The sequence below is a fragment of the Homarus americanus genome, unplaced genomic scaffold, assembly GCF_018991925.1.
Source record: "Homarus americanus isolate GMGI-L3 unplaced genomic scaffold, GMGI_Hamer_2.0 scaffold51476, whole genome shotgun sequence".
Classification (NCBI taxonomy): Eukaryota; Metazoa; Arthropoda; class Malacostraca; order Decapoda; family Nephropidae; genus Homarus; species Homarus americanus.
The window spans coordinates 2315623-2342643 of record NW_024736148.1 but is presented as its reverse complement, the minus strand read 5'-3'; the positions used below and the strand labels follow the sequence as shown (position 1 = coordinate 2342643).

The 27021-nt window shown below is 42.3% G+C and overlaps 1 protein-coding gene across 18 annotated transcripts in view; it reads left to right on the top strand.

Annotated features, from left to right (window-relative positions):
- Positions 1–27021, top strand: part of LOC121872040 (cubilin-like) — a 205740-nt gene that overhangs the window by 119284 nt on the left and 59435 nt on the right. For 17 of the 18 annotated variants that reach the window (XM_042374701.1, XM_042374702.1, XM_042374698.1 and 14 more), the window contains one exon: positions 8937–9092. In XM_042374701.1, coding sequence (XP_042230635.1) covers positions 8954–9092 — 139 coding nt within the window. In that variant the 5' untranslated portion in view covers positions 8937–8953. Of the gene's footprint in view, positions 1–8936; positions 9093–17682; positions 17758–27021 lie in introns of all 18 variants that reach the window. The other variant, XM_042374692.1, reaches the window with a different exon arrangement.

Sequence of the window (27021 nt, the reverse complement as noted above, 5' to 3'; positions counted from 1 at the left end):
CCCCTCACACAGCCCTCCCCTCACACACCCCCTCCCCTCACACACCTCCTCCCCTCACACACCTCCTCCCCCCTCACACCTCCCTCCCTCACACACCCTCCCCCTCACACCTCCTCCCCTCACACACCCCTTCCCCTCACAACCCCTCCCTCACACACCTCCTCCCCTCCCCCACCCCTCCCCACCCCCTCCCCTCCACCCCTCCCCCTCACACACCCCCTCCCTCACACACCCCCTTCCCCCTACACCCCCTGAAGTCGTGTTGCAGAAACTTTAACACAACGAGAGAGTTCCTTAATTGAAAAAGAATGGCGGGCGAGTCAGAATCTTATTTCAGGAAGGAGGAGAGGTGCAGCAGCGGCAGCCATGAGACGAGAGAGGCCGCCTAACTACCAAATAATGGTCTGGAAAAACACGAGGTTCATTGTGACTCGCTGTACGTTGGACGGCACAATCATCTCCTCGTTTAACGTTGTCGTCTGATTTGTGATTCTTCTTCGTTTTGTGTTTTTTTTTTTATGTTCCTCGTTTAGGGAAGTTTGTGGGGTGTGGTATTGTGTTTCGTATGTTTGTCTGTGTTTGTCTCTTGTCTGTTTATGTTTTTTTTTCTGTGTATCCGTCAGTCATGTCCATCAATCCATCCATCCATCCATCCATCCATCTATCTATCCATCCATCCATCCATCCATCCATCCATCCAGTTTTCATCTAATCAAAAAAATTCAAGTTTCAAATATCACAATGAAAAGTTTGTATACATATTAACATGGTGGTCAAGCGGGACCTTTCACTTAAGAGATATTATTATTTCAGTATCAATACCGTAATGTAACGTGTACTGTACCCGACATTTTTTGTAATATTTAGCGACCGTAACATGCTTTGCACGTGTTAGGGTTAACGAAGTGTTGTGTACTGTAATAATATGTGGGGAAGTGTGTAGGATATGCTGTGTGTAAAGTGCGTCACGTACAAGGTGTTTCACGTCCTGTACTTAGATGACACGATACGTACTAGGATGCCATGTATATATATATGTGTCACGTACATATGTGTGTCACGTGGTAAGATGTATCACGTCATAAGGTGTCATAAACATAGGCCTAGGTGTGTCACGTGGCAAGATGTATTACGTCATGAGGTGTCATATACAATACATAGGCCTAGGTGTGTCACGTGGTAAGATGTATCTCGTCATAAGGTGTCATAAACATAGGCCTAGTTGTGTCATACAGGAAGAAGACACATAGTACCAGGGTGCCATACACAGCTCTGACACTCACCAGGAGGACAAGAGCTATACCTGTGTGGCTTAAACCAATTATTAATTCTTTATTCCCTTCATTTTTTTTTTCACTTTCACCCAATCTTCGTTAAGAGGCTTATGTATATATATTTATTTTCCCCCGTCTATTTTGAACACAATTCCCATTAATCCAGAGAATGAATGTTCAAAGAAAGTGAATTGGAATGCAAATTGAATTTAGTCTTTCACACTGTGCGAGTTAGGTCATGGGGGACGGCTGGGTGGTTATAGGGACGGCTGGGTGGTTATAGGGACGGCTGGGTGGTCATGGGGGACGGCTGGGTGGTTATAGGGACGGCTGGGTGGTTATAGGGCTGGGTGGTCATGGGTGGATAGGACGGCTGGGTGGTCATGGGGACGGCTGGGTGGTTATAGGGACGGCTGCTGGGTGGTTATAGGGACGCTGGGTGGTTATGGGGGACGGCTGGGTGGTCATGGAAGACGGCTGGGTGGTCATGGGGACGGCTGGGTGGTCATGGGGACGGCTGGGTGGTTATAGGGACGGCTGGGTGGTCATGTATAGGGACGGCTGGTGGGGAGGCTGGGTGGTTATGGGGACGGCTGGGTGGTCATGGGGACAGCTGGGTGGTCCGGCTGGGTGGTTATGGGTGGTCATGGGGGACTGGGTGGTTATAGGGACGGCTGGGTGGTTATTGGGTGGTCATGGGGACGGCTGGGTGGTCATGGGGGACGGCTGGGTGGTCATGGGGGACGGCTGGGTGTGGGACAGGGACGGCTGGGTGGTCATGGGGACGGCTGGGTGGCTATAGGGACGGCTGGGTGGTCATGGGGACGGCTGGGTGGTCATGGGGACGGCTGGGTGGTCATGGGTGGTCATGGGGGACGGCTGGGTGGTCATGGGGACGCTGGGTGGTCATGGGGGACGGCTGGGTGGTTATAGGGACGCTGGGTGGTCATGAGGGCGGCTGGGTGGTCATGGGGACGGCTGGGTGGTCATGGGGGACGGCTGGGTGGTTATAGGGACTGGGTGGTTATAGGGACGGCTGGGTGGTTATAGGGACTGGGTGGTCATGGGTGGGTGGTCATGGGTGGTGGTGGGTGGGTCGGCTGCATGGGGACGGATGGGAGACGGCTGGGTGGTCATGGGGGACGGCTGGGTGGTCATGGGGACGGCTGGATGGGTTATGGGGACGGCTGGGTGGTTATGGGGACGGCTGGGTGGTTATAGGGAGGGCTTGGTTGTCATGGGAGAGGACTGGGTGGTAATGGGAAGAGATAAAGAAGGGGGTCACTCAGTAAGGAAGGGGATGGAAAGGTTAATGGAAGGGTAGAAGAAAGTAGTTGATATAACACGTTCTCTTAAAAGGAATCATTATCTCAATTATCTCTTAATGGCGAGAGGGAGACGTTGAGAGATTTGGTTAACTCTTAAGTACCTGCTATTATACCATGTCTCTCTCTCTCTCTCTCTCTCTCTCTCTCTCTCTCTCTCTCTCTCTCTCTCTCTCTCATCGCCGTATTATTATTGTGTTCCTTGCTATCTCACCCCAATGGCCGCCTATCCTGATGTCACTGATGGATGTATCTTTTTAGATAGTGAGGGATGATTTTTTTTCTGGTTCTTGGTCACCTGTGTTTACCTGTGATGGAAGCTGACCTTGACGCAGTATGAACCATTTAATTTGAAGATTTTTGAGTGTCTTGACGTAATTCCTCATTGTGAAGAATTGAGTGCCACTTCAGATTCGCCCTCCAATGACTCACGTGACCTTAGATGATAACCATTATCATTATAGACTCAAGTGACTCTTCAGACGAACCACTTCAACTAGCCTTGGACTTTCCGCGAGTTGGTGGTGGAGGAAGAGGAGGTGGTGGTGATCGAGGAGGAGGATGTGGTGGAGGAAGAGGTGGTGGGGGAGGAGGAAGGTGTTGAGGTTATGACGTCATGTGTGCAACAGGCTCCTTGTCATCAGCAACAACAACAACAACAACAACAACAACAACATGCCCCTCGTCAGCCTCCAAATTTAGTTAAGAAGAGGCGGCAATAATCACACCTGGGGTAGGGGGCCAAGTTTCAAATATTTCGTCGGAAGTTTGACCCAGGAAGTATGATGATATTTGACCTTTGACCCGACTAATGGGACCTCTGACCTCTTCAATAATGCCTGCGGTGTTTGCTGATGGTGCAGTGTGTGTGTGTCTTGTGTGTTTTTTGTTTTATTCTCATAACTCTAGTTGATTGTTAGTACAGTGGAGTGTGGGTGTGGAAGGTCTGGGTGGGTGTGGTGTGTGGAAGGTCTGGGTGGGTGTGTGGTGGGTGGGTGCCTGTGAGAGGTTTAATGGGGTGTGTGGATGTGTGTGTGGATGTGTGTGTGGAGGTATGATGGGGTGTCTGGGTGGCGTCTGTGGCTATGGGTGCCGTGTATTGGAGTGTGGGTGTGGTGTGGGTGAAGTGGATGGGGGTACAGTGGGGGTATAATGACGAGTTGTGGGAAGTGTGTTGGTGTGGGACGTGTGGTGTTGATGTGGGAGGTGTGGTGTTGATGTGGGTGGTGTTGGTGAGGGACATGTGGTGGAGTGTGGGTGGAAACTGTGGGTATGAGTGGGATTGTGGGGTGTGGAGGAATGTTGAGTTGTGCCGTTGTGGGTATGTGTGGGTGGTGTTTTATAAAGAGAACGAAAGATTAAGTAGAGACAAAGAAAACGAGAATCAGAAGAAGGGAAACTAAACGTCAAGAATCAAGAGACTAGAAAGAAAATGGCTCCCTCTTTCACATGCACTTATTATCTATCTAACTCGTAAATAGTTGTAATTTGGGACGAGTTAATAGTTTAGTTAGTGTCGTAAACCTGAAGATAGACCATAGTGCGTGCTGCTAGGATTGGTAAGATTTGCTAGGCGACCCAAATTAAGTAGGTGGTTATCTCAGCTTCTTAGGAATTATCGCTCTATTTCAAGTTGCTTATGTTGCTGGGAAATGGTGAATATTATGTGTAGGAGAAGAGACGGTGAGGATATTGTCACACTTTTAAATGAATCTCGTGTGTGGTTGGTGCCTGGTAGTGGTGGGAACCGGTGGTGAAGCGAGAGTGAGAAATGGCTTTATGTGAAGTCAGCATTTGTTGATATTGAAAGCGATTGGTATACAGTACAACACGTTTTCCCCGGGTAGAGTTAGCCGGCAGCAGCCTACACCTTTCCTTTGGTTCGTGCGTCTGGCAACTTCATTAGCAAGGCCCCGTTTCTTCAACTGTAAGATTCAATAACTTCCCTTTCCACCTTTATTGCCTTCCGGTTTGGTGTAAAAACCTGCTCACCGGGGGACAATTTGAGATATATTAGACATTGATACAGTCAGGCATTGAGAGAGACAGATATTGAAACACACAAACGTGTTTCAGTTGGTGGGAAACAGGACTGGGTGCGCCCCCATGAACACAGCTAGGAAGTGTGTGTGTGTGTGTGTGTGTGTGTGTGTGTGTGTGTGTGTGTGTGTGTGTGTGTGTGTGTGTGTGTGTGTGTGTGTGTGTGTGTGTGTGTGTGTGTGTGTGTGTGTGTGTGTGTGTGTGTGTGTGTGTGTGTGTGTGTGTGTGTGTGTGTGTGTGTGTGTGTGTGTGTGTGTGTGTGTGTGTGTGTGTGTGTGTGTGTGTGTGTGTGTGTGTGTGTGTGTGTGTGTGTGTGTGTGTGTGTGTGTGTGTGTGTGTGTGTGTGTGTGTGTGTGTGTGTGTGTGTGTGTGTGTGTGTGTGTGTGTGTGTGTGTGTGTGTGTGTGTGTGTGTGTGTGTGTGTGTGTGTGTGTGTGTGTGTGTGTGTGTGTCCATTATATCCAGTGTCCCGTAAACGTTCACTCTTCTGTCTCACGCAATCCACTATTACCTGTTATGTATGTATGTATGTATGTATGTATGTATGTATCGCAGATTTTATTTATATCATAATTACATTCATGGAAAACCAACCCAATTTTATCTTAACCCAGACCACGTTTTCTATATAGTGGAGAGCGTCGAGTGGTGGTAGTGGTTGTTGTGGTAGTGGTGGTGGTTGTTCTTATGTGTACACTCATGGAGGGAGAGTGTGCGAGTCTCTCTCTCTCTCTCTCTCTCTCTCTCTCTCTCATACAATACTACCCCATCTTACCACTCACCACTCCCTCTCTCCCCTCTCACCACCCTCTCCCTCACTCCCTTCCTCTCCCCATCTATATTTCCCGTCACACCTCCGCCCACACTGTCCCTCTCACCGCCCTGCCTCTATACCTCACTTCTCTCCCTCTCTCTCAACTCTCACCTGTTTTCCTCCTCTTGTAATTGTCCTTGTTTTCCTCTTACGTCGTTTTCCTGGTTTTTAGTGATGTCATTTTCTTGATTTTAGTGACGTATTTTTGTTTTTAGTGACCTCATTTTCTCGATTTTAGTGACGTATTTTTGTTTTTAGTGACGTCATTTTCCTGGTTTCTTACTGACGTCAATACTTGGTTTTCTACTGATGTCATATTCCCTGCTTTTGTCACGTCATCTTTCTGGTTTTAGTGATGTCAATTTCCTGCTTTTAGTGACGCGATTTTGCCTTGATTTTAGTGACATGTCCTGGTTTTGGTGACGTCATCTTCCTTGATTTTAGTGACGTCATTTCTTGGTTTTCTAGAGCTAGATAACACGGGATAAGATAGTTGTTACTGACCCGTGTATAGATAGAGTTTAGATAACTATAGATATACAGTAGATATAGATACATAGTTTAAATATACATGATAGTTATGTAATCCGACTTGACCGTCCAGGCATCATACTTTGGACCCTAGACCTTTGACCCTTGACCTGAGACCATGGACCCTAGTGGTGTGCCTATTATGGGTATTATCTGCACTAATGTTTGGTATCCAGTGTGTGTGTGTGTGTGTGTGTGTGTGTGTGTGTATGTGCGTGTGTGTGTGTGTGTGCGTGCAGCTAAGACACAGACTATGCAATAACTTCACCATATTCTCAGTAGGAAGATAATTGAATCGCTTTAAAGGCCAGACCACGTACAGAGATGTTAAATTGGCGTGAGGAGGAAGAGGAAGAAGAAGAATAGCAATGGTATATTAATTTGTGTTTTTGTTCCGTCTGCTGGGAAAATTTAGGTACGGTTGGTGGATAAGGGTGGTGTTGCCGTTGGTGGATAATGGTGGTGTTATGGTTGGTGGATAATGGTGGTGTTGCGGTTGGTGGATAATGGTGGTGTTGCGGTTGGTGGATAATGGTGGTGTTGCGGTTGGTGGATAATGGTGGTGTTGCGGTTGGTGGATAATGGTGGTGTTGCGGTTGGTGGATACGGTGGTGGGTGGTTGCGGATAATGGTGGTGTTATGGCTGGTGGATAATGGTGTGTTGCGGTTGGTGATGCCAATGGTGGTGTTGGGTGGTTGGTGGATAATGGTGGTGTTGCGGTTGGTGGAGATAATGGTGGTGTTGCGGTTGGTGGATAATGCTGGTGTTATGGTTGGTGGATAATGCTGGTGTTATGGTTGGTGGATAATGCTGGTGTTACGGTTGGTGGATAATGGTGGTGTTACGGTTGGTGGATAATGGTGGTGTTACGGTTGGTGGATAATGGTGGCTTTATCGCTTCAGAGGAAATTGTCATAATCTTAGGAAAATCGGGATCATAATGCGAGGAAAACCATTGCCATAGAGCGGAGGAAAACACGGATCCACCTTAACTCCACCGCCCTTACATCCTGCCCTGAACTTTGACCTTTCTCTTGTGACCTTCATCCTGTGTAACTAAATGGAATCACTTAGGGGTCAGACTTTTACCTTGTTAGTGTGTAAAGTTTGGGGGGGAAATTGGTCGGTTTGTTCTCGTTAAGGTGTGTTGGTGAATTCAATACGTGGTGTGCTTACCTATACCCAGTTGGTCTAACGAAGCTTAACCTAACCTAACCTAACCTAACTAACCTAACCTAACCTAACCTAACCTAACCTAACTTAACCTAACCTAACCTAACCTAACCTAACTTAACCTAACCTAACGTAACCAAACAAATCTTAACCTAACCTATCCAAACAAATCTAATTTAACCTAACCTAACCTAACCTAACCTACCCTAGCCTATAAACTTGGCTGGCGAATTTTCACGTGACCCAAAATTTTTCTTGTTTGGTAAGACAGTCTGTGTTAGCAGGAAAGTTATCACCTAAGTTTTCAGGCAACTCTCTATTTATGCAATGTCTGAGTGGGTATTGCTATCACCCATGTGTGTGTGTGTGTGTGTCCGGTCAATTAGGATAAACTCGTGAAGGATTTTGGACGATTTGAAGTGTGTTCTTGACCTACTTTATAAGGTCACGTGTCATTGACTTACTTTCTAAGGTCCCGTGTTCTTGACCTACTTTCTAAGGTCCCGTGTCCTTGATCTACTTTCTAAGGTCCCTTGTCCTTGACCTACTTTCTAAGGTCACGTGTCATTGACCTACTTACTAAGGTTACGTGTCCTTGACCATAAACACACAAAATGGACTGAAGGCCCATACACCAGTCAGCGCTTTATTCCTGTTTGTGTTTTTATTTTTTGTTATGGTCTTGATAACTTACGAATCATGATCACCAAGTACATAGACACATACAGTGCAAGTATTCCATGTACAGTCGGGGTCAAAAGTTCTCTTCCGTCCTAAATGAAACAGCATCGACCCTTAATGAGATGAAACAGTCAGGGTTAAGTCAGTTCGGAGACTCATTCCCGTGAATCAGTTTCACCACGGGAAGCAAACGTTTGTCTCTGATTGTATATAGAAAGTGCAAGCATAATGGATGTAGACTGTGTAGGTATGCAGTGTACGTAGACAGTGTAGGTATGCAGTGTACGTAGACAGTGTATTTATGTAGAGTACGTAGACAGTGTAGGTATGCAGAGTACGTAGACAGTGTAGGTATGCAGAGTACGTAGACAGTGTAGGTATGCAGAGTACGTAGACAGTGTAGGTATGCAAGCAATGTACGTAGACAGTGTAGGTATGCAAACAATGTACTTATTTTTCGTAGTTTGTTTGGCCAATATCCTCCAATAAGAGTTAGGTCATTAAACACCAACAGATACTGATAAATTAATATCACTCGTGTGTTTTGGGTCAGTAACTCAAGTTTAGGAATATATCGGTCAGAGGTCAGCTGGTAAGTGGTGGCTAAAAGACTTTATTTTTTCCCCGAGTTTCCCCTTATCAGTTATTCTCATCCATTTTTGTTATGGGAGGTTATGAAAGATAGATTCTCACGTGTTTGTTATGTCATTTGATGGGTGGAGTTTGTACGTTATTAGAAGAATAATGTTTAAAAAAATAGTAAGTAATCTTGAACTCCAAGTTATGGGTAACGTCAGGCAGCCTCCCTTAAGCCACTCCAGTAATAATGGATTTTGGTCAACAATCATGGCCCAGACATGTTAACTCCATTACTGTCAGTCAGATTCGGTGATTACTAGTGCAAAAATATTATATTGAAGAGTAAGTTAAATGTGGATGGCGTTTACCGTAGATTTTACTCAGCTCGGTATAATAAATGTTTAAACAGTACAGTATGTCTCTTATTTGATGTTAATGTAATATTTACCCTCCATCTTTTCCTTCCTCTTTATTTACCTTTTGTAATAATCATTAATTGCTTACTGTTCCTCCCCGCAGGCCGCGCTGTGTACGGGATGGCAGGTGATGGCTGGACGCGGGACCACCATGACGTCATCGCGGGAGTGCGCATGCGCCGTTGTGTCTCGCTCCTGCCTCAGCTGGTGTTCCTCTCCCTCCTCACCCTCCTCCTCCTGCCCCTCGCTCAGGCTCATGGTAAGACACCCACCTTCTGCTTCTCCTCCAGGTTCATGCACTCTATATATATATATATATATATATACATATATATATATATATATATATATATATATATATATATATATATATATATATATATATATATATATATATATATATATATATATACATACTGTAATCTTAGATACTAGCACACAGTAGGAGAATATTTATTCTGTATTTAAAGAGCTTGTTCAATATTGACAATTTTTAGATGGAGAAAATATCCTTTTATGATAACCTCACTTTCCTGTACAGCAAATCCAGTTTATTGTTCATCTGGTTTGGTTCTCGAGGCTTAGTTCACTTTACGTTCTCAGCCGGATTTATTTTATGTATGGCGGAGGCGTCCAGTGAATTAAGTGTGGCAGTTTATTGTACAGTATGTGTGGCTAAGTTATATTATTCTTCTATATCGTCGTGTTGGTATGTACTGTATAGGTTGAATCATATATCCTGGTATATATAATGTGTATGGCATGATATGTGGAGTATATCCGTTGTGGTATATATATCCTGGTATATCTAAGTAACGTGTATGACATTTTGAGTACATCTTTTGACAGTGAATATCCTGTTATATGTATATGATGTAATGTTGTGGTATGCCTGGTATAACACTCATGGTATATCACAGGCTGGTATATTAGTATAAGTATGTGATATGTGGTGCTATGTTGTGATAGTGGTATGTGTATGTATATTGTATTCTTGTATTCACGTATTACATTCATATAAACATTGACTTAGGTTTTTTCATAATGTAACGCCTAACATCAGAATATATTAGGATTGATACGGGAAATTAAAGTTCACGTGTTCAAATGTTCAGACGATTTGGATAAATTATTTACACGGAAATAGGGAGAGATATATGAACTGTATGCGGAAATAGAGACAAATATATCCACATTGTACACGGAAATAGAGGGAAATATATCCACTCTGTACACGGAAATAGGGAGAAATATGTCCAGGGAAATAAGAGAATTAAGACCCGACTTTACACGACTCTTCCGTAGCTGAGATTTTTTCAGATAATTTTTGAGAAAGTTGGTAAAAGAGACTTTATTAGGAAGCTCCTCGAGGCCTTATGCTTTTACTCCAACTTAGGTGCTAAAACTCGAGGCAGGATCCACTCGACCTGGCAGTAAGAGACGTCATAGCTCACCCTCGACTGTCCTAACCTAACTCATCCTCGACATGCCTAACCTAACCCTCGACGTATCGCCACGGGTAAAAAGTTCTTAATGAAATAGGAATTAAAGCTAAAACTTGATCTAATCTCACGGGATAAAATGTTTACTTGAGAGAGAGAGAGAGAGAGAGAGAGAGATTGTCAACCTTTTCTTGACTTACAAAGAAGATAGTGCACCTGACTTAATGAAGTAAATTTAGTTAAAAAGTATTTCTTAAGACAATCATGCTCTCTTGATTATATACAGTAGTATTTGATAAGAAAAATGTCTTCTGATTTTATTTATTTTTTTTACAATTATTATTTTCCCGGTTTGAGAATATTAATTTTCGTGGATATAAGATAAAACTTTATTCCTAAGTAAGAAGTTTGTTTTAGTAATTTTATTAACCCCTTGAGTGTGATGATTTAACTCCTTGGGTGCAGGTATACAATGTACCTAGACAGTGAAGGTATACAAACAATGTACCTAGACAATGAAGGTATACAATGTACCTAGACAGTGAAGGTATGCAATGTACCTAGACAATGAAGGTATACAATGTACCTAGACAGTGAAGGTATACAATGTACCTAGACAATGAAGGTATACAATGTACCTAGACAGTGAAGGTATACAATACTAAACAATAAGACGTTACTGTCAACAAAACCATCGGTGCTTATATCCAGTTGAGTCCTCGATATTAATGTTTTATATCCGTGTGTAACTTTGTTTTGATGTCTCCAGACCAGAATTCCGTCAAAACAACTTAGCGAGACGTAAGGGACGGGGGGAACCATGATGCTAAAAAGTATCTCGCTTGAAAAGATCTCGTTCGGAAGAGTCTCGCTTAGATATTTGTTCGCCCTTGGAGACTTGAAAGAAGGTATTCAAATAAAACTCTTATGTTAATGTAACCTTCTGCTATGTTAATGTCGTCCCTTTTTCTTATTTATAGCGATTCATTTTCTGCTTCTCTCTGAAGGTCTCAACCAAGGCAATGTCCGATTTATTTCACGACATCTGAGGAAGTAACCTGTTTGGACTTTTAATACGATTCCTTCTGACATGCAAATATCTTCCGACCCATAATTTCGATGCAGGTTCCTCCCGCTGTGTGCCACATGTCCCCAGCAGCCTTGTGGACCCCGACAGCGGCAGGAGGAACTGACGGAGGCGTTGACCCATTTAATTTTATTTTATTATGTCTTCCTCCTCCTCTTTCGTCTTTCTGCTTCTTTTTCCTCTTTTTCTTCCTCTTCATCTTTTGTTATTTTCTTCCTCTTTTCCTTTTCTTCCTCTTTTATTCCTCCTTTTTTATTCTTCCTATTTTTCTTCCTCTTCTACTTCTTCTTATTATTATTATTGTTCTTGAGGAAGTCCTTAGTTAGACACTACTCCCTGCAAGCTCCACAATCCGTTTCCTCCACCTTTGCTCTTACCAGGTCTCTTTCACTGTATCCATCCACCGTGTTCTTGATTTACCTCTCCTCCACCTGTTCTTGATCTACCTCTCCTCCACCTGTTCTTGATCTACCTCTCCTCCACCTGTTCTTGATCTACCTCTCCTCCACCTGTTCTTGATCTACCTCTCCTCCACCTGTTCTTGATCTACCTCTCCTCCACCTGTTCTTGATCTACCTCTCTTCCACCTGTTCTTGATCTACCTCTCCTCCACCTGTTCTTGATCTACCTCTCCTCCACCTGTTCTTGATCTACCTCTCCTCCACCTGTTCTTGATCTACCTCTCCTCCACCTGTTCTTGATCTACCTCTCTTCCACCTGTTCTTGATCTACCTCTCCCCCACCTGCTCTCTACCTTGCACCGCGTCTTCAGTACCGCTACCGTCTTCTCCACGGTACAGGACCCGGCAGCAAGTGGTTGTACTGTACTGTCTCCAAGTCCTTAATGAGCGTCTTGCGAACGTAGATGATTTGCCTCACTATATTCTACACCATAAACTCCGTGCGTCCGTCCCTATGTAGTTCCGTGAGCTTCTTACCACGATAACTCCGTAAATACCGATGGCTTGAGTGTGTAGTCGTTGTAATGCAATGTATGTCGGTTTATCGTGTGTGTGTGTGTGTGTGTGTGCACTGTATACACACACACACACACACACACACACACACACAGCCGTGCACCACCAGCCCTTCAACGCCTGCGCTAATATCTCTTTATGGGTCATTCTGTGCTTAAATTTCCTGGGTGGTATAAATAGGAGGCAACAACTCGTGGTGGTGATCAGTGTCCTCTGTGGTGACGAATGACCCAAATTATATACAATCACTCCCGGGGTGAGGGTCACGGAGACCACAGGCGTGACGCAGCTCAACAACGCCCTGTATAGACCGAGCGTTTTAGTAGGGTTGTAAATATGCCCTTTTATGAGGTTTGTCAACTGGCGGTTTTATATAAAAGTTGGGATAAAGTGCGGGCATTTGGGACATAAACAAGATGATGGAAACCGTGGTACAAGGGCGTAAACACTGATTTCCACCACCTTGTTTTCACTCTATACGTGTTGCCACCAATTTGTTTATGTAATGGTGTTTTATCCTCCTTGTTCACGTTCATGTACCAGTGTTGCCACCACCTTGTTCACTTACAGGTAAACATGGAATGGCAACACTGATAAGACGGAGACAAGGGGATGGCATCACTGGCAATAAAGGCACTGAAGGGGCCACGCGTGTACAGTACTGATGAGTGCCACCTCTTATAGCTGCACTCTTTGTCAAGCAGTGGCCCCACCCTCTTGTTGTGGCCTTATCTTGACGCACCCTTACTGTATCTTGCTGTGTCCTAACCTTAAGACACACTTATGTTGTGTTCTTACCTCAAGACACTTATGTTGTGTCCCTATCTTAAGACACATTTATGTTGTGTTTCTACCTCAAGACACATTTATGTTGTGTTCCTACCTCAAGACACATTTATGTTGTGCTGTGTTCCTACCTCAAGACACATTTATGTTGTGTTTCTACCTCAAGACACATTTATGTTGTGCTGTGTTCCTACCTCAAGACACTTATGTTGTGTCCCTATATCAAGACACATTTTGTGGTCCTTCCTCAAGACACACTGATGCTGTGTCTGTATCTCAAGTCACGAATACTCGAGCAGATTTTAAACAACCAAATTTATCGAACATGTTTTCTTCTTTTACTACTTCAATAATACGAGTGAACAGGTGAGCTACAGGATGGATTACCTGTCTAATTAGCACAGGTGTTAAGTATCAGTCAGGGATGGAAGATAAGACCGGTGATCATTAGTCGAACATGAGAACAGATAATAAATGAAAAACATCATTATTTCGGGAACTTAGGGAAACGTTTAACTTTGTTGAAGCAATTTATTAAGCAAACAACATTTAGCAACTTTGTAAACGTTTAACATTTTTTAGGCAACTTGGATAAAATGTTATAATTATTTAGCAACTTAATGTTTAACCTTGTTTAGTCAACTCAAAGAAACGTTCATTTATTAGACAATTTGGTCGTGTGAGTCAGGCGGCACCAAACGTTCTGGAGGTCTTGTTGGTGATGGTGTTTAGGTTTGAAGTTTGTGACATGATTTTAAAATTTTTGGTTGAGGACGAAAATGTCATCACGTGATAGCAGTAGAAGTGATGATGAGGATGATAGTGACGATGATGAAAGCAATTGGGGCGTTATTGATGATGATAATGACGTTGTTAATGATGATGATGATTTTAATGATGACGACGATATTAATGATGATGATGACGATTTTAATGATGACGATATTAATGATGATGATGATGACCACAAAAAATAGCATTACTAAGGAACATAATGTTAACAATAAATATTTACAAATAATAAAACAATATAAAGAAATTATATAAGTCTTCTTTTACACTCAAAAAAATAATGAAAAACCGACATAAAAAAATACTTATAATTTTTTTTTCCATAATATACAAAATATATAACAAAAAATCAGGGTTATTTTTCTCGCACAGGTAGACAGTCTTTACCCTAATTAGCCTCACCTTTAATTAATTACTCTCTACCTTTAATAACATCTAATTTTACAGGTGAATAAAATTTTGTCTTAAGATTTTACGTGGATATAAAGAATACAAGAATATACTTATTTTTTTATTGTATGTGATCGTTTAATGGAGTGTATATATGTGTGTGTGTGTGTCTGAATATACGAGTATGTGGTTGTATGGGTGTATATATAGTATATTTCTGTGTTGTATGTGTGTGTGTGTATATATACCCATGTATTTACTTGTATGTGAGTGTGTATAATCTGTTTATATGTAGAGTCCAAATCAAGTGTGTTAATAAGTGTACATATTATGAATATTATTAAAGCATAATTATTTAACCTTTTGCCCTCTGTTCAGTATTAGCCTCCTGGTCTATGATGCCAAAACCAACTGAGAAAAAATAATGCTTCATAGATGCTTCTCACACACACACACACACACACACACACACACACACACACTGTTAATTAAACTCTGGCCAAGCATGTAGTTTCCCTGGCTACATTCCACACATGACTGACCTCATCACAACACACACATTCCTCTTATAGATTTTTTTGTATACCGAACAATTTTATCTCTTAATTCTCTTGGGTATTTGGAGGTGAAGTCCAGATCATAATTTTGAAGGGGTTTTTTTAGTTGGATAATTGGATGATAGATTGAGGTATGTTCTCAGTTATGAAATTGGGATATATTTTGATAGTATACCCAGTAGTGATAACAAGAAATATGTTGATTTTAATCGTTTTTCTTCCCTCAAAAATATATATAAACTCTGTCATTATACCTGGCACTGACACCTTGAAATATATTATACCCGAGTGCCGCATATAGTACCGGTCTTGTAACCCAGCAGATTTGTCTTTTGTTTTCAGGTGTGAAGCTTTTGTTTTCATATGTGGTTCTCTCGTCCGTGTAAGAGTGTGTTGTTGTGTTGGTAGTGACCCCTGGCTTTGGTTACTGACTATTATTATCCCCGGGTTGTGTTGGTGACGCTTTCTTTCTGTGGTGGTGGGGAATCCTTGCTTTGGGTTGGCTAATTACTACTACTACTACTATTACTATTACTATTACTATTACTACTACTACTACTACTACTACTACTACTACTACTACTACTACTACTACTACTACTACTACTACTACTACTACTACTACTACTACTACTACTACTACTACTTCTTTCCCGGGGTTCTGTTAGTGACGCCAGCTACCACCACCTTAGTCTTGTACACTAGTTCTTGCATATGCTCTTGTTTAGTGTTTGAAGACTACCTACCGTCGTAGTCACCCAATTCACCCCCAAAAAAAAAATCCAAGTCTTTTGTTGTTTTTCGTTCAGCTTTTTTTTTTTTTACCTGGGAATATTTTATCAATTTCTGAGTGTTTTCGTTTTCATTCTTTTTTTATTTAACGTATTTTTTTTTATGGAGAATTTGACTTTTAATTTATTTTCTAGTAATTTATTTCCTTGTATCGTTATTGTTTCATTTAGTATCGTGTTATTTTTTTCATCATGTGTCTTGTGTTCATTTTAGTGTTGGTAGTTTATCGTTCAGTGCCATAGAGTAATACCTTGTTATGTAGAGCACCAGAGAGCTGTTGTGGTGCTCTACGGTGACAGGTACCAGAGATCTCGATTATTTATTTTTTTTTTTTTAGGTAGACCTTAAATTTATTCATTTACTTTTGTTTTGTGTTTATTTCCATTTTCTGTTTAAGGAGTTACCATTGACAGTTTCTCAGTTCTCCTTTATTTTTATTTTACTTATCCTGGTTCCTGTTTTTTTTTTATATTGCAATTTTGCCCCAATTCGTGAGTTTGAGTTTCTACCCTGTGTGTGTGTGTGTGTGTGTGTGTGTGTGTGTGTGTGTGTATTGATAAGTTCCCACCTTAATAGTGTATCTTCTCGAGTTTCCATCATATAAGTGTAAAGGTTTGAGTTCCCACTTTGTGTGTGTTTGTGTGTTCCCACCCTGTGTATTTCCGAGTTACCACACTGTGTTCCCATAGTGTGTTTCCCGAAGGTATTCTTTCTCCTGCGTCGCTATTGAGTTACTACCTCGGGTTTCTGTGTGTGTGTGTGTGTGTGTGTGTGTGTGTGATAATCCACCTGTTATCTTTTCATGTGTACTTATCTCACCTTATATGTGGTAATTGGTTCAGGTAGACATTACTCTGAAAACAACGAAATACCTTTCTTTCTTTCTTTCCTCAGGCGTCACTGTTTGTGTTCTTATTGTATATGTTGCAGAAAGTTTGTGTTTCTTTTTTTCTGAGATACAAGTGTTCTCATTCCGTGCTGGTGTTGTGTTGCGAATTTTGTGTTTTTTTTTTTCCACTGTGTTCTCCCGAGCTTGTACCTCTTGTGTGTTTCACCGCGTGCTTCGTGTTATTTCCGAATGACTTAATTTATGTTTCAGGGAGGAGTGATGTTGATATATTTTTTGTTTGCATCTTATTTTGAGTTGCCAGTTTATTTCAGGCTGCCCCATCACTAGTGTTTCACGTGTTACTGACTGAAGCGTGTTGTAGCTTCTTGGTGTTTCAGAGCCCCTCACCCTCCCCTCCCCCCTCTCCCCTCCCCTCCCCCCTTCCCTTTACTGTCCCATATATTTTTGTTTACTCCAGATATATGGTGATGTTTCGTAAAATAAACACGCCCCCTCCACTCCCATATCTCCTTCATCACCTCCCCGATAGTCTTTTATTTTAGGTTTCAAAATTAGTAATCTGACTCAGGTGCCCCATTTTGTGTTTCAGGAAGTGCCCCCCACCACTCAAATGCGTCTTTATGTTTCAGGCCCCCCATTTAGTGCTTCCCCAAAAAATTATAAATTCCAGAGAGTCCCAAAATGGCCTTAAGAAGCGCCCTCCCCTACCCAGTGGTTCAGAGTGAGGCGTCGTATCAGCAGTAACTCCTAAATACCTCCGGATGTATAGTGTGTCTGTGTACCTTAGAGTGTAGTGTGTCACTTCAGGGCGCATAGACTGTAATATAATCTCCCTGAAGATGTGTTGTAGTGTGTAGTGTCACGCTAGGTGGACCGATGTGTGTGTTTGGAACAATCCGAAGATGTGTTATAGAGTGTCGTTTCGGGTATTTTAAGAGTGTGTTCAGAGGTAGCAAAGATGTGCGTGTACGGTATATCAGAGTGTATTCTGGCCAACTCCTTCAAGATGTGTGTCAAGTGTGAATTTTTTTTTTATCAGGGCGCCTAAAGTGAGTTTCAGAATGTAGTGTCATTTCAGAGCGCACCTAGAGTGTGTTCTGAACCACCCGAGGATGTGTTAGTGTCATTTCAGAGCACCTAGAGTGTGTTCTGAGCTGGCCCGACCTTGTGTTTCAGAGTGCGTTGCTCCTGCATTGACAGAGACTCCTCCTCCGATAGTCTTCACCCTGGAGGAACTGTATTATTACCACGGTACTGTGGGTGTGAAGGAGTGGGGGTGCGTCTGGCCTCCGGTGGCGCTACCTGCCCGCTGGACACACTAATTGGATACACCTTTTTTTTTTGTATTTACATTTTCTCTCGCTCTTCCTCACTTGTGATGGAGGGAGAGTATTACGAGCCTTATGACGTGAGGGTATATGGCAGATTTTCCCGACTAATCTTACTGTCACTAGTAATAAGAAAAATTTTTGAGCCTTACGCCGCTGGGGTATAAGGGATATTTTCGACTAATCTTACTGTCACTCTTTGCTTCTTGTCACAGGTTATGTAAAGCATTTTGAGATTAACAACGATAGGAAATAAGTATTATTTTTCTAACTGTTTCTAATAAGGACAAACTACGAACTTACAAACTACGATTCATACGAAAACATACATACATAGTGTACGTAACCTTGTATATAATCCTGGCATGTGTACATATAGTGAACGAAGAAAAATTTGAATCTAAAACGAAGAAATATTTGTCGTGCTCAGAGGAAAGAGGAAAATGAATATACTTTGACATGAATTGCAATGAAATTATTATATATGAGGTCAGGTTAGGTTAGGTTAGGCTAAGTCATGTTAGGTTAAGTTAAAATATATTTAAATGAGATATATAGTTATTTAAGGAACATACACAATATTCAGTCGCTTTAGAGTTATTTAAAGTTGAGAGAAAAAAAAATAATATTAATCATAATGTTGAGACAATTATAGTGAAAGGGTAAGGGGTTTATTCTTAAGTCTAAAATGTTTAGTGGGAATTGGGGGAGTGGGGAGTGGTATGTATGGAGTGGGTAGTGGTATGTGTGGAGTGTTGAGTATCGAGTATTGAGTGTGGAGTGTTGACTGTGGAGTATGGAGTGCTGAGTGTGTGGGGGAAGAAGACTCCGTCCCGCCTCTGAGACACCCCGGAGTGACTTGCCAAAGGTCATGAGGTGAGGACTCTTGTGCCTCCTTTAGGATCCTCCACGTCCTCCCTCCTGCAGCGACGACGGCGAGGCAGGGGGGGGGGTAGAGGGAGGGAGGGATGGGGTAGAGGCTGGGGAGGAAGGGAGGGAGGGAGGTGGAAAGGGTGGCAAGGCGAAGGAGTTGAAACAAGGGAGGAGGAAGGAATGGAGAATGACGGGAATGGGACAGAAGGACAGTGGAAAGGGAAGAGAGGAGTGAGAATGAAAAGAGAGTAGACAAGAGGTGGATAAGGGAAGGGCAGACAAGAGTTAAAGAGAGGCTAGGAGAGGGTGAAGGAAGAAAGGTAACTGGAGGAGTGAGGAAGGATAGGAAAGAGGGAGTGGGAGAGTGAGAGGGAAGGAGTGGGTGTGTGAGGGAGGGTGTGTGAGAGAGGGTGTGTGAAGGAGGGTGTGTGAGAGAGGGTGTGTGAGAGAGGGTGTGTGAGAGAGGGTGTGTGGCCCCCAGGGAGAGTGCCACCTCCGCCAGCGTCTAGGCACTCCTACTACCTTGTGCCTCGATTTTCCGCCGGCACTGTTTCTTTTTATATAATCTTCTTCCTACTTATCCACATGTCTCTTGTCTCCTCTTTGTTCTTGTTTCGTCTCTGTTATTGTGTTTTTTTCTTATTCTTTTGTCCTCCCGTGTGTATACTTTTTCATTCATTATCCAGATTTCTCTATTCCCTTTTCCTCATCATAAACCTCTCTCGTCCTCTCCATTTCTTCATTTTCTCCCTTGTTCCTTCTTTTCTCTTAACTTCTCTCTACTTCTATCTGTCTCTATCTTTTACTCTTCTTATCCGTATTAAATCCTTCCTTCTGTTTTCTTCTTTCTCTCACTCCTTCATCCTCACCTCTCCTTCATTCTCTCTCCTTCTCCTTTTCTTTTTGTAACTTGTATTCATTTCCCATTCTCTCTCTCTCTCTCTCTCTCTTTCTCTCCTGGAGGCGAGAAACGAGAGGTGGGAATCTGGGAGTCAATTTGTCCTCTCCCTTTACTTTACGAGGCTAAAGTTAGTGCCTTGACAAGTGTGTGGTGAGAGCCTTGATGGAGGAGAGAGAGAGAGAGAGAGAGAGAGAGAGAGAGAACAGGAGATAATACGCGTAAGGTGAATAGAAGGAGAAAGGAAATGAATGATGGAGGTAATAGAGATAAGAATAAAAGAGGAAGAAAAGAGAGGGAAAATATCGGAGGATTGGAGACTCTCTCTCTCTCTCTCTCTCTCTCTCTCATCCTTTATCTGTCTCTCAGCTGAGGTCTATTAGAAGCATACCATGTACTCCTCTCGGGGCAAGATAATCACATCGGTCTCAGGAAGGGTACAAGATAATGCGTCTTATGGAGCCAGTAGATTAAGGCTTAAGATAACGTGTTTATTTTTTTGACTTCACAATGCTATTTAATTTATTTATTTATTTATTACAGATTTTCAGTCCAAGTCCCACGTTCCGCTGATATGATTTTGATCTCATTGTGAATATATAGAAAGGAATTAAAACCTCGTCTAAACTATTGAAACAACTTTATTGAGAATTCATTTCATACTTTGAAAACTTTATTGGATGTGAATATTATCAACACACACACACACACACACGTTCATGGAAATAGATCAATAGAGTTAGAAAAAATATCAAAGAATTGTCTAAAATATAAACCAACAGCTCTTTATTTAAAGTCATTATATCCGTGTGAACTTTGGTTTGGTTAGGTTAATATTAGGTTAGGTTACTTTTGGTAAGGTCAAGTTTAGGTTGAAGTAAAGTAAGTTTAGGTTAAGTTAGGTAAAGTTAGGGTTAGGTTATGTAACAGTAAGGTCAGGTCAGGTCGAGTTAGGGTTAGGTTATGTAACAGTAAGGTCAGGTCAGGTCAAGTTTGGGTTAGGTTATGTAACAGTAAGGTCAGGTCAGGTCAAGTTTGGGTTAGATTTGTGACTTTGTTTCCTATATTTTATTTTAACACTATGGTTGAGAAATTTTAATCACTTCGTCCTCAACTTTGAACTCATGACTGGAAAGTTCAATAAGAGTCGGTCAGTTTATTTTCTGAGTGACTCTTAACAGATAAACATAAAGGTATTAAATAAATCGTATTAACTTCCTCGCTGATGAAGGACCTGAATTAACGAGAGTCAAATGGAAACGAGACCGTATAAAATAATCCGCAATAAAGGTAAAAAAAAAACATGAGAAACGAAGATAAAGACGAAGCGGAATAAGAATAATGACAAGGCACTATGAGTGTCTGAACATAATTTAGAGACGACGAGGAGGAGGAGGAGGAGGAAGGCTCTACCATGACTACTGTGTATCCAGCTAGTGTGCCCAGCCAGCGTACCTTGTGTCAACTCTCACAACCCCTTCACCACGGTGACCCACGAGGGAGCACATGTACACGCGGCCGACCCGGGGGGGGCTTATAGAAACACAGGAAAAAAACAATATTTAGATAGATAGATAGATGGAGAGAGAGAGAGAGAGCACTGTTTATACACCCAAGTTGTACAGCAGCAGCACCTACTAACACCTGCACTGTCACTTCACTCAACACTTCAGTTTCCCTTTATATTGGCTCTGGGTAGAAACATGCGAGTGGTCAAACTTTTTTTTTCCAAATCTTTGTGAAACGCAACAAGACAGGTCATTTAGTCTCTGCTCTAGATATTGGCATGTACAGTACAGTACACTTGAGTGCGTTAGTCCAGGGGAAACTATTTTTTTTTCCTGTGTTCACAATCGCCCCACTAACACTGAGCTCCCTTCGTCGGTGAGATCCTGTTTGTACCTTGGTGGCGCGTGTTGTGTGTCGTGTTGAGTAGAAGGGGTTCCTAAATGCTGACCCAGGCCATCCACAGCTGAAGTGACCTAGTGTGTGAGGCCAGGCTTTTGTTATTGATCCACTATGTGAGTTGATCGTCCATGTGTGACCATCCTCCGCCTTAACCTAACATGTGAAGTCACCTTTTAACCTGACACACGAGCTCACGTAATCCACATTGACCTTACACCTGAGGTCATTCTACATGTTGACGTACTAAGTGGGTTCAGCAGTCACCTGAGGGCCGATCTGGTCTTGACACTTAGTTCGAGGCCAACCTTGTATATCAATGCTGAGTGACTGGGCCAGTGAAGCAGTACCTCCGGAAATAGTTCATTGTAATGTTGTGGTGTTTAACGCTCTGGTTCTTGTATTTAGGAATCCCTTTACTCCCTGGAGGAGGTGTTGATGTGTGCGGGACACCCCGGAGGCTCCACTCCCACCGCTGCTTAACCAACCTGTTTGTCTCTGGTACCACCAGGCTCTCAGGGCCTCCCGACCTGGTCTTCGTGACGTCCTGCTACTTGGGTTGACGCTCATCCTCTCTTATCTGTGTTGTTTTTATTATTTACCTTTTTTTTTCTTTTTGGCTCACACGAGGAAACTTTATGGATTTTCGCATAGTGTTGTAGAAACTAACACCGAGTGAGGGAGAGGAGGGTGACGGGGCGAGAGGCTGAGTGAGGCAGACAGACCCGTGGACACGCCAACTTGACCTGTGACCTGTGTTGACCTGTGGTGGCGGCGTGTGACTTGGCACCACAGCTGGCTCGTCAGGCGCCTCTTTTCTTTACTTTACTAATACTGTGACTTCTTCATTAAGCCGGATCATTTGTTATTAATAACTGTTTTCATGTATTGTTTTATGGTGGTAAAGATGTACTATATAATCTACATTTGTCATACACTATAATATACGGCATATATATAATGTACACCACTTATATGAGAACTCGTGAAGTCATCATTCATCTCCTAGAACCTTTCTTTCCTCACTTCTCTAACACACAAACATAAGTGTTAGTAGTCAACACAGTTTCTTCACAGTTGATATCTCGGCACCAGTCCCCCCTACACACACGCACACACACACACACGCACACACACACACACACCACAACCAAGTATTTCGTCCCTCCTTAGTTGTGTCCTGTTGTACTACGAAGACTGTGAGTCATGTGGTTAAGGTTGAGGTAGTATATATGAACAGAACTGTTTTGTCGTGCCACAGGAGGTCGTCTCTGCAGCTAACAGTCCTTCGAATCAATGGTCATGTCAGCTCTATCCATAGGAAGTCATGCTTTTGAATCTTCAGCTGTGTTCTGAAGACCACAGCCAACTTCCATCCACATTTAGGTTGTTGTTCTTACGCTAAAACAATCTAAACGTTATTGTTAACAGGTGAAAGTCATCTAAAGTCACCGTAGTGTTGCGGTATATATGACAGCACCCTCAAGCCAGATCATTCCCAGCTTTGGTAACTATACAGCCGCGTATCAGTTGTTGTAGTCAAGACCAAGTTTACCTCCAAACATTAATGATACTGTTTTGCTGTGTTCTGTTTACCTATCACCGTTACCTGTCACCAAGGAGGAGGAGGAGGAGGTAGTATCTGCTGTTAACATTGGTTCGTCTCCCTCGCCACCGATCATATCAACATCAGATACGATTCAAACAATCCCATGCAGAGAATCCTTCCTGTGTACAGCTCTGATGCCTCGACTCTAATCACACCAACGCTACACTTTACTTACCTTCAATATTAAATACATTCTCTCTCCATTAAAATAAACACCTGGTAAAGTTTATATTTTTAGCAGTTCAATATCTTCATCACTTACTCGATCAAACATTCTTCTCACACGAGCTCCGAGAGAGATGGGAGGAAGAGACCGTCTCCATTAATAACTTCACTCACAAATTGTCGGTGAGTCAACACGTATTTCCATCCAATCCTGAAATAAGGTAAACACTCTTGACCTCCTCACCACCTATCGGAGTTCTCCATCTGTCTTACTTATGCGAGCGCGTGCGATGACTTGACTCTCTCTCTCTCTCTCTCTCTCTCTCTCTCTCTCTCTCTCTCACAATAATTAACGCTTAAATTTCGCGTCACTTTCAACACAGCTGATGAGGTAAGTTTTTATTAACTTTAATTTTCTTTCCCCAAAAACGGCGGAAAACGTTGATACACTAATGAAGGAATATTAGTGTAAATAGATGATTAATTATGAAGAAATAATATGGGAATTTTGCACCTGTTGTATTCACCTGTGTTTAATAGCTCGTTACACCTTGACATGTACACAGAGATTGAGTCGATTTACTTTATACTTTTCTTCTAACATAATTGTTTTTAATATTAAGATACTATAAAGGTTTCAGAAGTTGATCCACGAATCTGGAAATATATCAAATGACGCCACAGTCCACTTCACACACACACACACACACACACACACACACACACACACCATTCAGAATCTTTTACGACGATCATGAAGACAAAATTCTGCTGGCACCATTGTTGTTTTATTCACACGCTCCCTCCATCAGCACGAAAACTTTCTCGCTCTTAACAAACTGATTTAACCTTGACTTCATCGTACCAGCGCCACACCACTATCTCTCCATCACATGCCATCAGAGAACTCAGCTGCGATGTCAATTCTAAGCGACAGTGACTCGGCTCTTGTGGCGTCAACCAGACAATAACAACAATCACTCAGTAATTTATAAATCTTCCCACAACCCAACGTCATCAGTCATTTGTTTTTCCTTTATTCTCGAACTCGAAATCCCACGCGCGCATTATATCTATTCCTTAAGATTTATATTCTCGGTATAGGACGGAGGTGGTGTTCCGGTGATACATTTGACGCTTTTGGCCCAGAATAGCTTGATACTTATCTTCTTCTCTCACACCAGCTGTCGTTCTTCACCATTAATCAAGGTGTAGGAAGCGTGTTGATGGAGAGTTTTCCTCACGTAGGCGGTGTTTCTCTCCTTCACATTACAGTCATAACGTAATATACAGTAGACAGATCGCGGCATCTCATTGAAGAACACACCTTTACCTGTACACACACACACACACCTTAATGAGTTATTTACCACACCATTACAGTTCATCTTCCTGTGTCCTTGAAAATTCTCTCTCTTTAAAGTCTTAGCCAATACACGATAAGTTCAGACTCATTCCACTCTTGTTATCATAAAACAAAGCCCCTTTTGTCCTCTTCGTGCAACAGCAGATGTGTTTTTGCAACAGGTCGTGTTATATATTCAAGCCTGCGTGCCGGGAACTTAGGGAAGAGTGTATTGTGTTGCCGAGGAAAAACAGTGAATGGGTGTTGTTGAGGAAGACGCATCAGACTTAGGTGTGTCATAACCTGTGGCTGGTGGGCCAAGTTGGGCGAGATGGTCTCAGGCAAGAGGGTTATGGCATATGTCTCTTGGTTACTATTAGTTTTGTTGGGGGCCACTTGTACCCTGGAGTGTGGTGGGTCATTTGGTGGGAGGAGGGCCATGGCCATGTGACTACCAGTGGGGGGAAGGCCATGGCCATATGATCAACAGCGCAATGTTTGGGACCCACCACCCCAAGTATCACCAAGCTGATGTATTTTGTGTTTGATTTCCACTTGATAATAAAAGCGTGAGAAGACCTTCCCTCTCACCGTCTTGAAGGAGGTGTCGCCGTCCTCCGGTGATCTTGTTCCATGACCAACACCTCCTGGACAGTTTTAACAATATCCGTCATCTACTTGAGGGTCATGTACTGTAGGTAAGGAAGACTGGGATATTAACATCACTACGTACAGTTTGTTCGTGTTGTGATTCTGATAAACTTTATAATAAGTAACAACAGCGGCCATCAGTCATAAACCAATCACACACAGGCCCTTAAACAAACACAAGATAATGTTAAGTGTTAAGGGAATTTTGGCGGTAAGTGTACATGATGGTTCTCAGTCATCAAATTTAATCAATATTCGATTTTTTTGAACAATAATAATAAAAACTTTACTTAACATCGTCTACACCAGATGCTCACCTCCCTGTGCAGTACTTCCCTGGTGTTGATATTCTGTAACTCTCCCGTCAGCTGCTGCTCGTCTACTGTCTCCTCCTCGCTCAAAATACTATGAGTAAAGATAGTATTTTGAGCGACTGTACCTTACTGTATCTGACTGTACCTGTAAGAAAATTTGGGAGGAAGATTAAATTCTGAAGTTCTCGTATGTATTAGTCCTCCCAGCAGCCAGCCAGTTTACTACTTACCCGCTAAGAGGTGTAATCTGAGGCGCTCTTCATCCCTGCACTGGTGGGGGGGAGGAGGGGTGTGGTGGGGGGAGGGGGGGAGTTGCATTCCTTTTTGTTGAAAATTTTCTCTCGTGGCACTTACTTTTAACACTCGTTCTCTTAAAAGTGTCTAACAAACATTTTAATACTTGGAACAATTTACACACACACACACACACACACACACACACACACACACACACACGTTTTCCTCATTATAAATAGTGGATTAATGTGTTTTCAGGTTTCCTCTTTCATTTCCTCACTTATCATTGCGTCTATTAACTTTTATTTCTGGTTTATTTTATATCGTCTATTTTTAATTTGATCATTAAAACTTTTTAAAACTTTCTGTACGTTTATACTTTTATTCTCTGTAAATTATCGCGTCCATATTATACTTATTGAACCGTCTTGTATGTAGCCGTACTCTCTCTCTCTCTCTCTCTCTCTCTCTCTCTCTCTCTCTCTCATAATGATCGTTCTTAGGGCATCAAATCATCTTCCTCAAAGGGTTAACCTAACACATAACATCTAACACATCACTCTACACTCTTGAACACAACACCTCCTAAGCTAACAAGTATTGTACTGTAGGCTAACGTGACAATATTGGCCACGTGTTCTGGATGACGGTCACACTAGGGTAAGGGTAGATCACTGGAAACTGTGGTAGTACCTTGAAATTGACTTCCAGTGGTCCTTTTAGTACGATAAGTGAATCTCTTAGCCCCAACATGATGTGCCAGCCTCCTGCACAACACACACAAACTAACAAACTATCATGATCATATAGTACATCTGGCTACCGCTTCTCCTTAAGTCATTTATTTGGGAAACATTCTTATGTACTTTTGTTGAAAATTGTGTACAGCATTGAGTTGCAGCTTCTTCCTACCTGTCAGGCAGCTTTAGCTACGATTATTTTATCCAATTTACTTTTAATTATTTATTCATTGAAGTATGTATTGCACAGTGACACCCCCAGCCCCTCCCAAGGAAATTTCAACATACAAAAACATCTCCATCGTCACAGTGGCTTCCCAAATCCCTCCCTTTTTTTTTTCAGAAATTTTTTGACGCCGGAAAGAATTTTGTTGTGTGCTGTCATGGGAGGAATTTTGTCGTGATCTTTTGGTGACTATTTACATTTTAAATTTTGTTAACACATGAGAA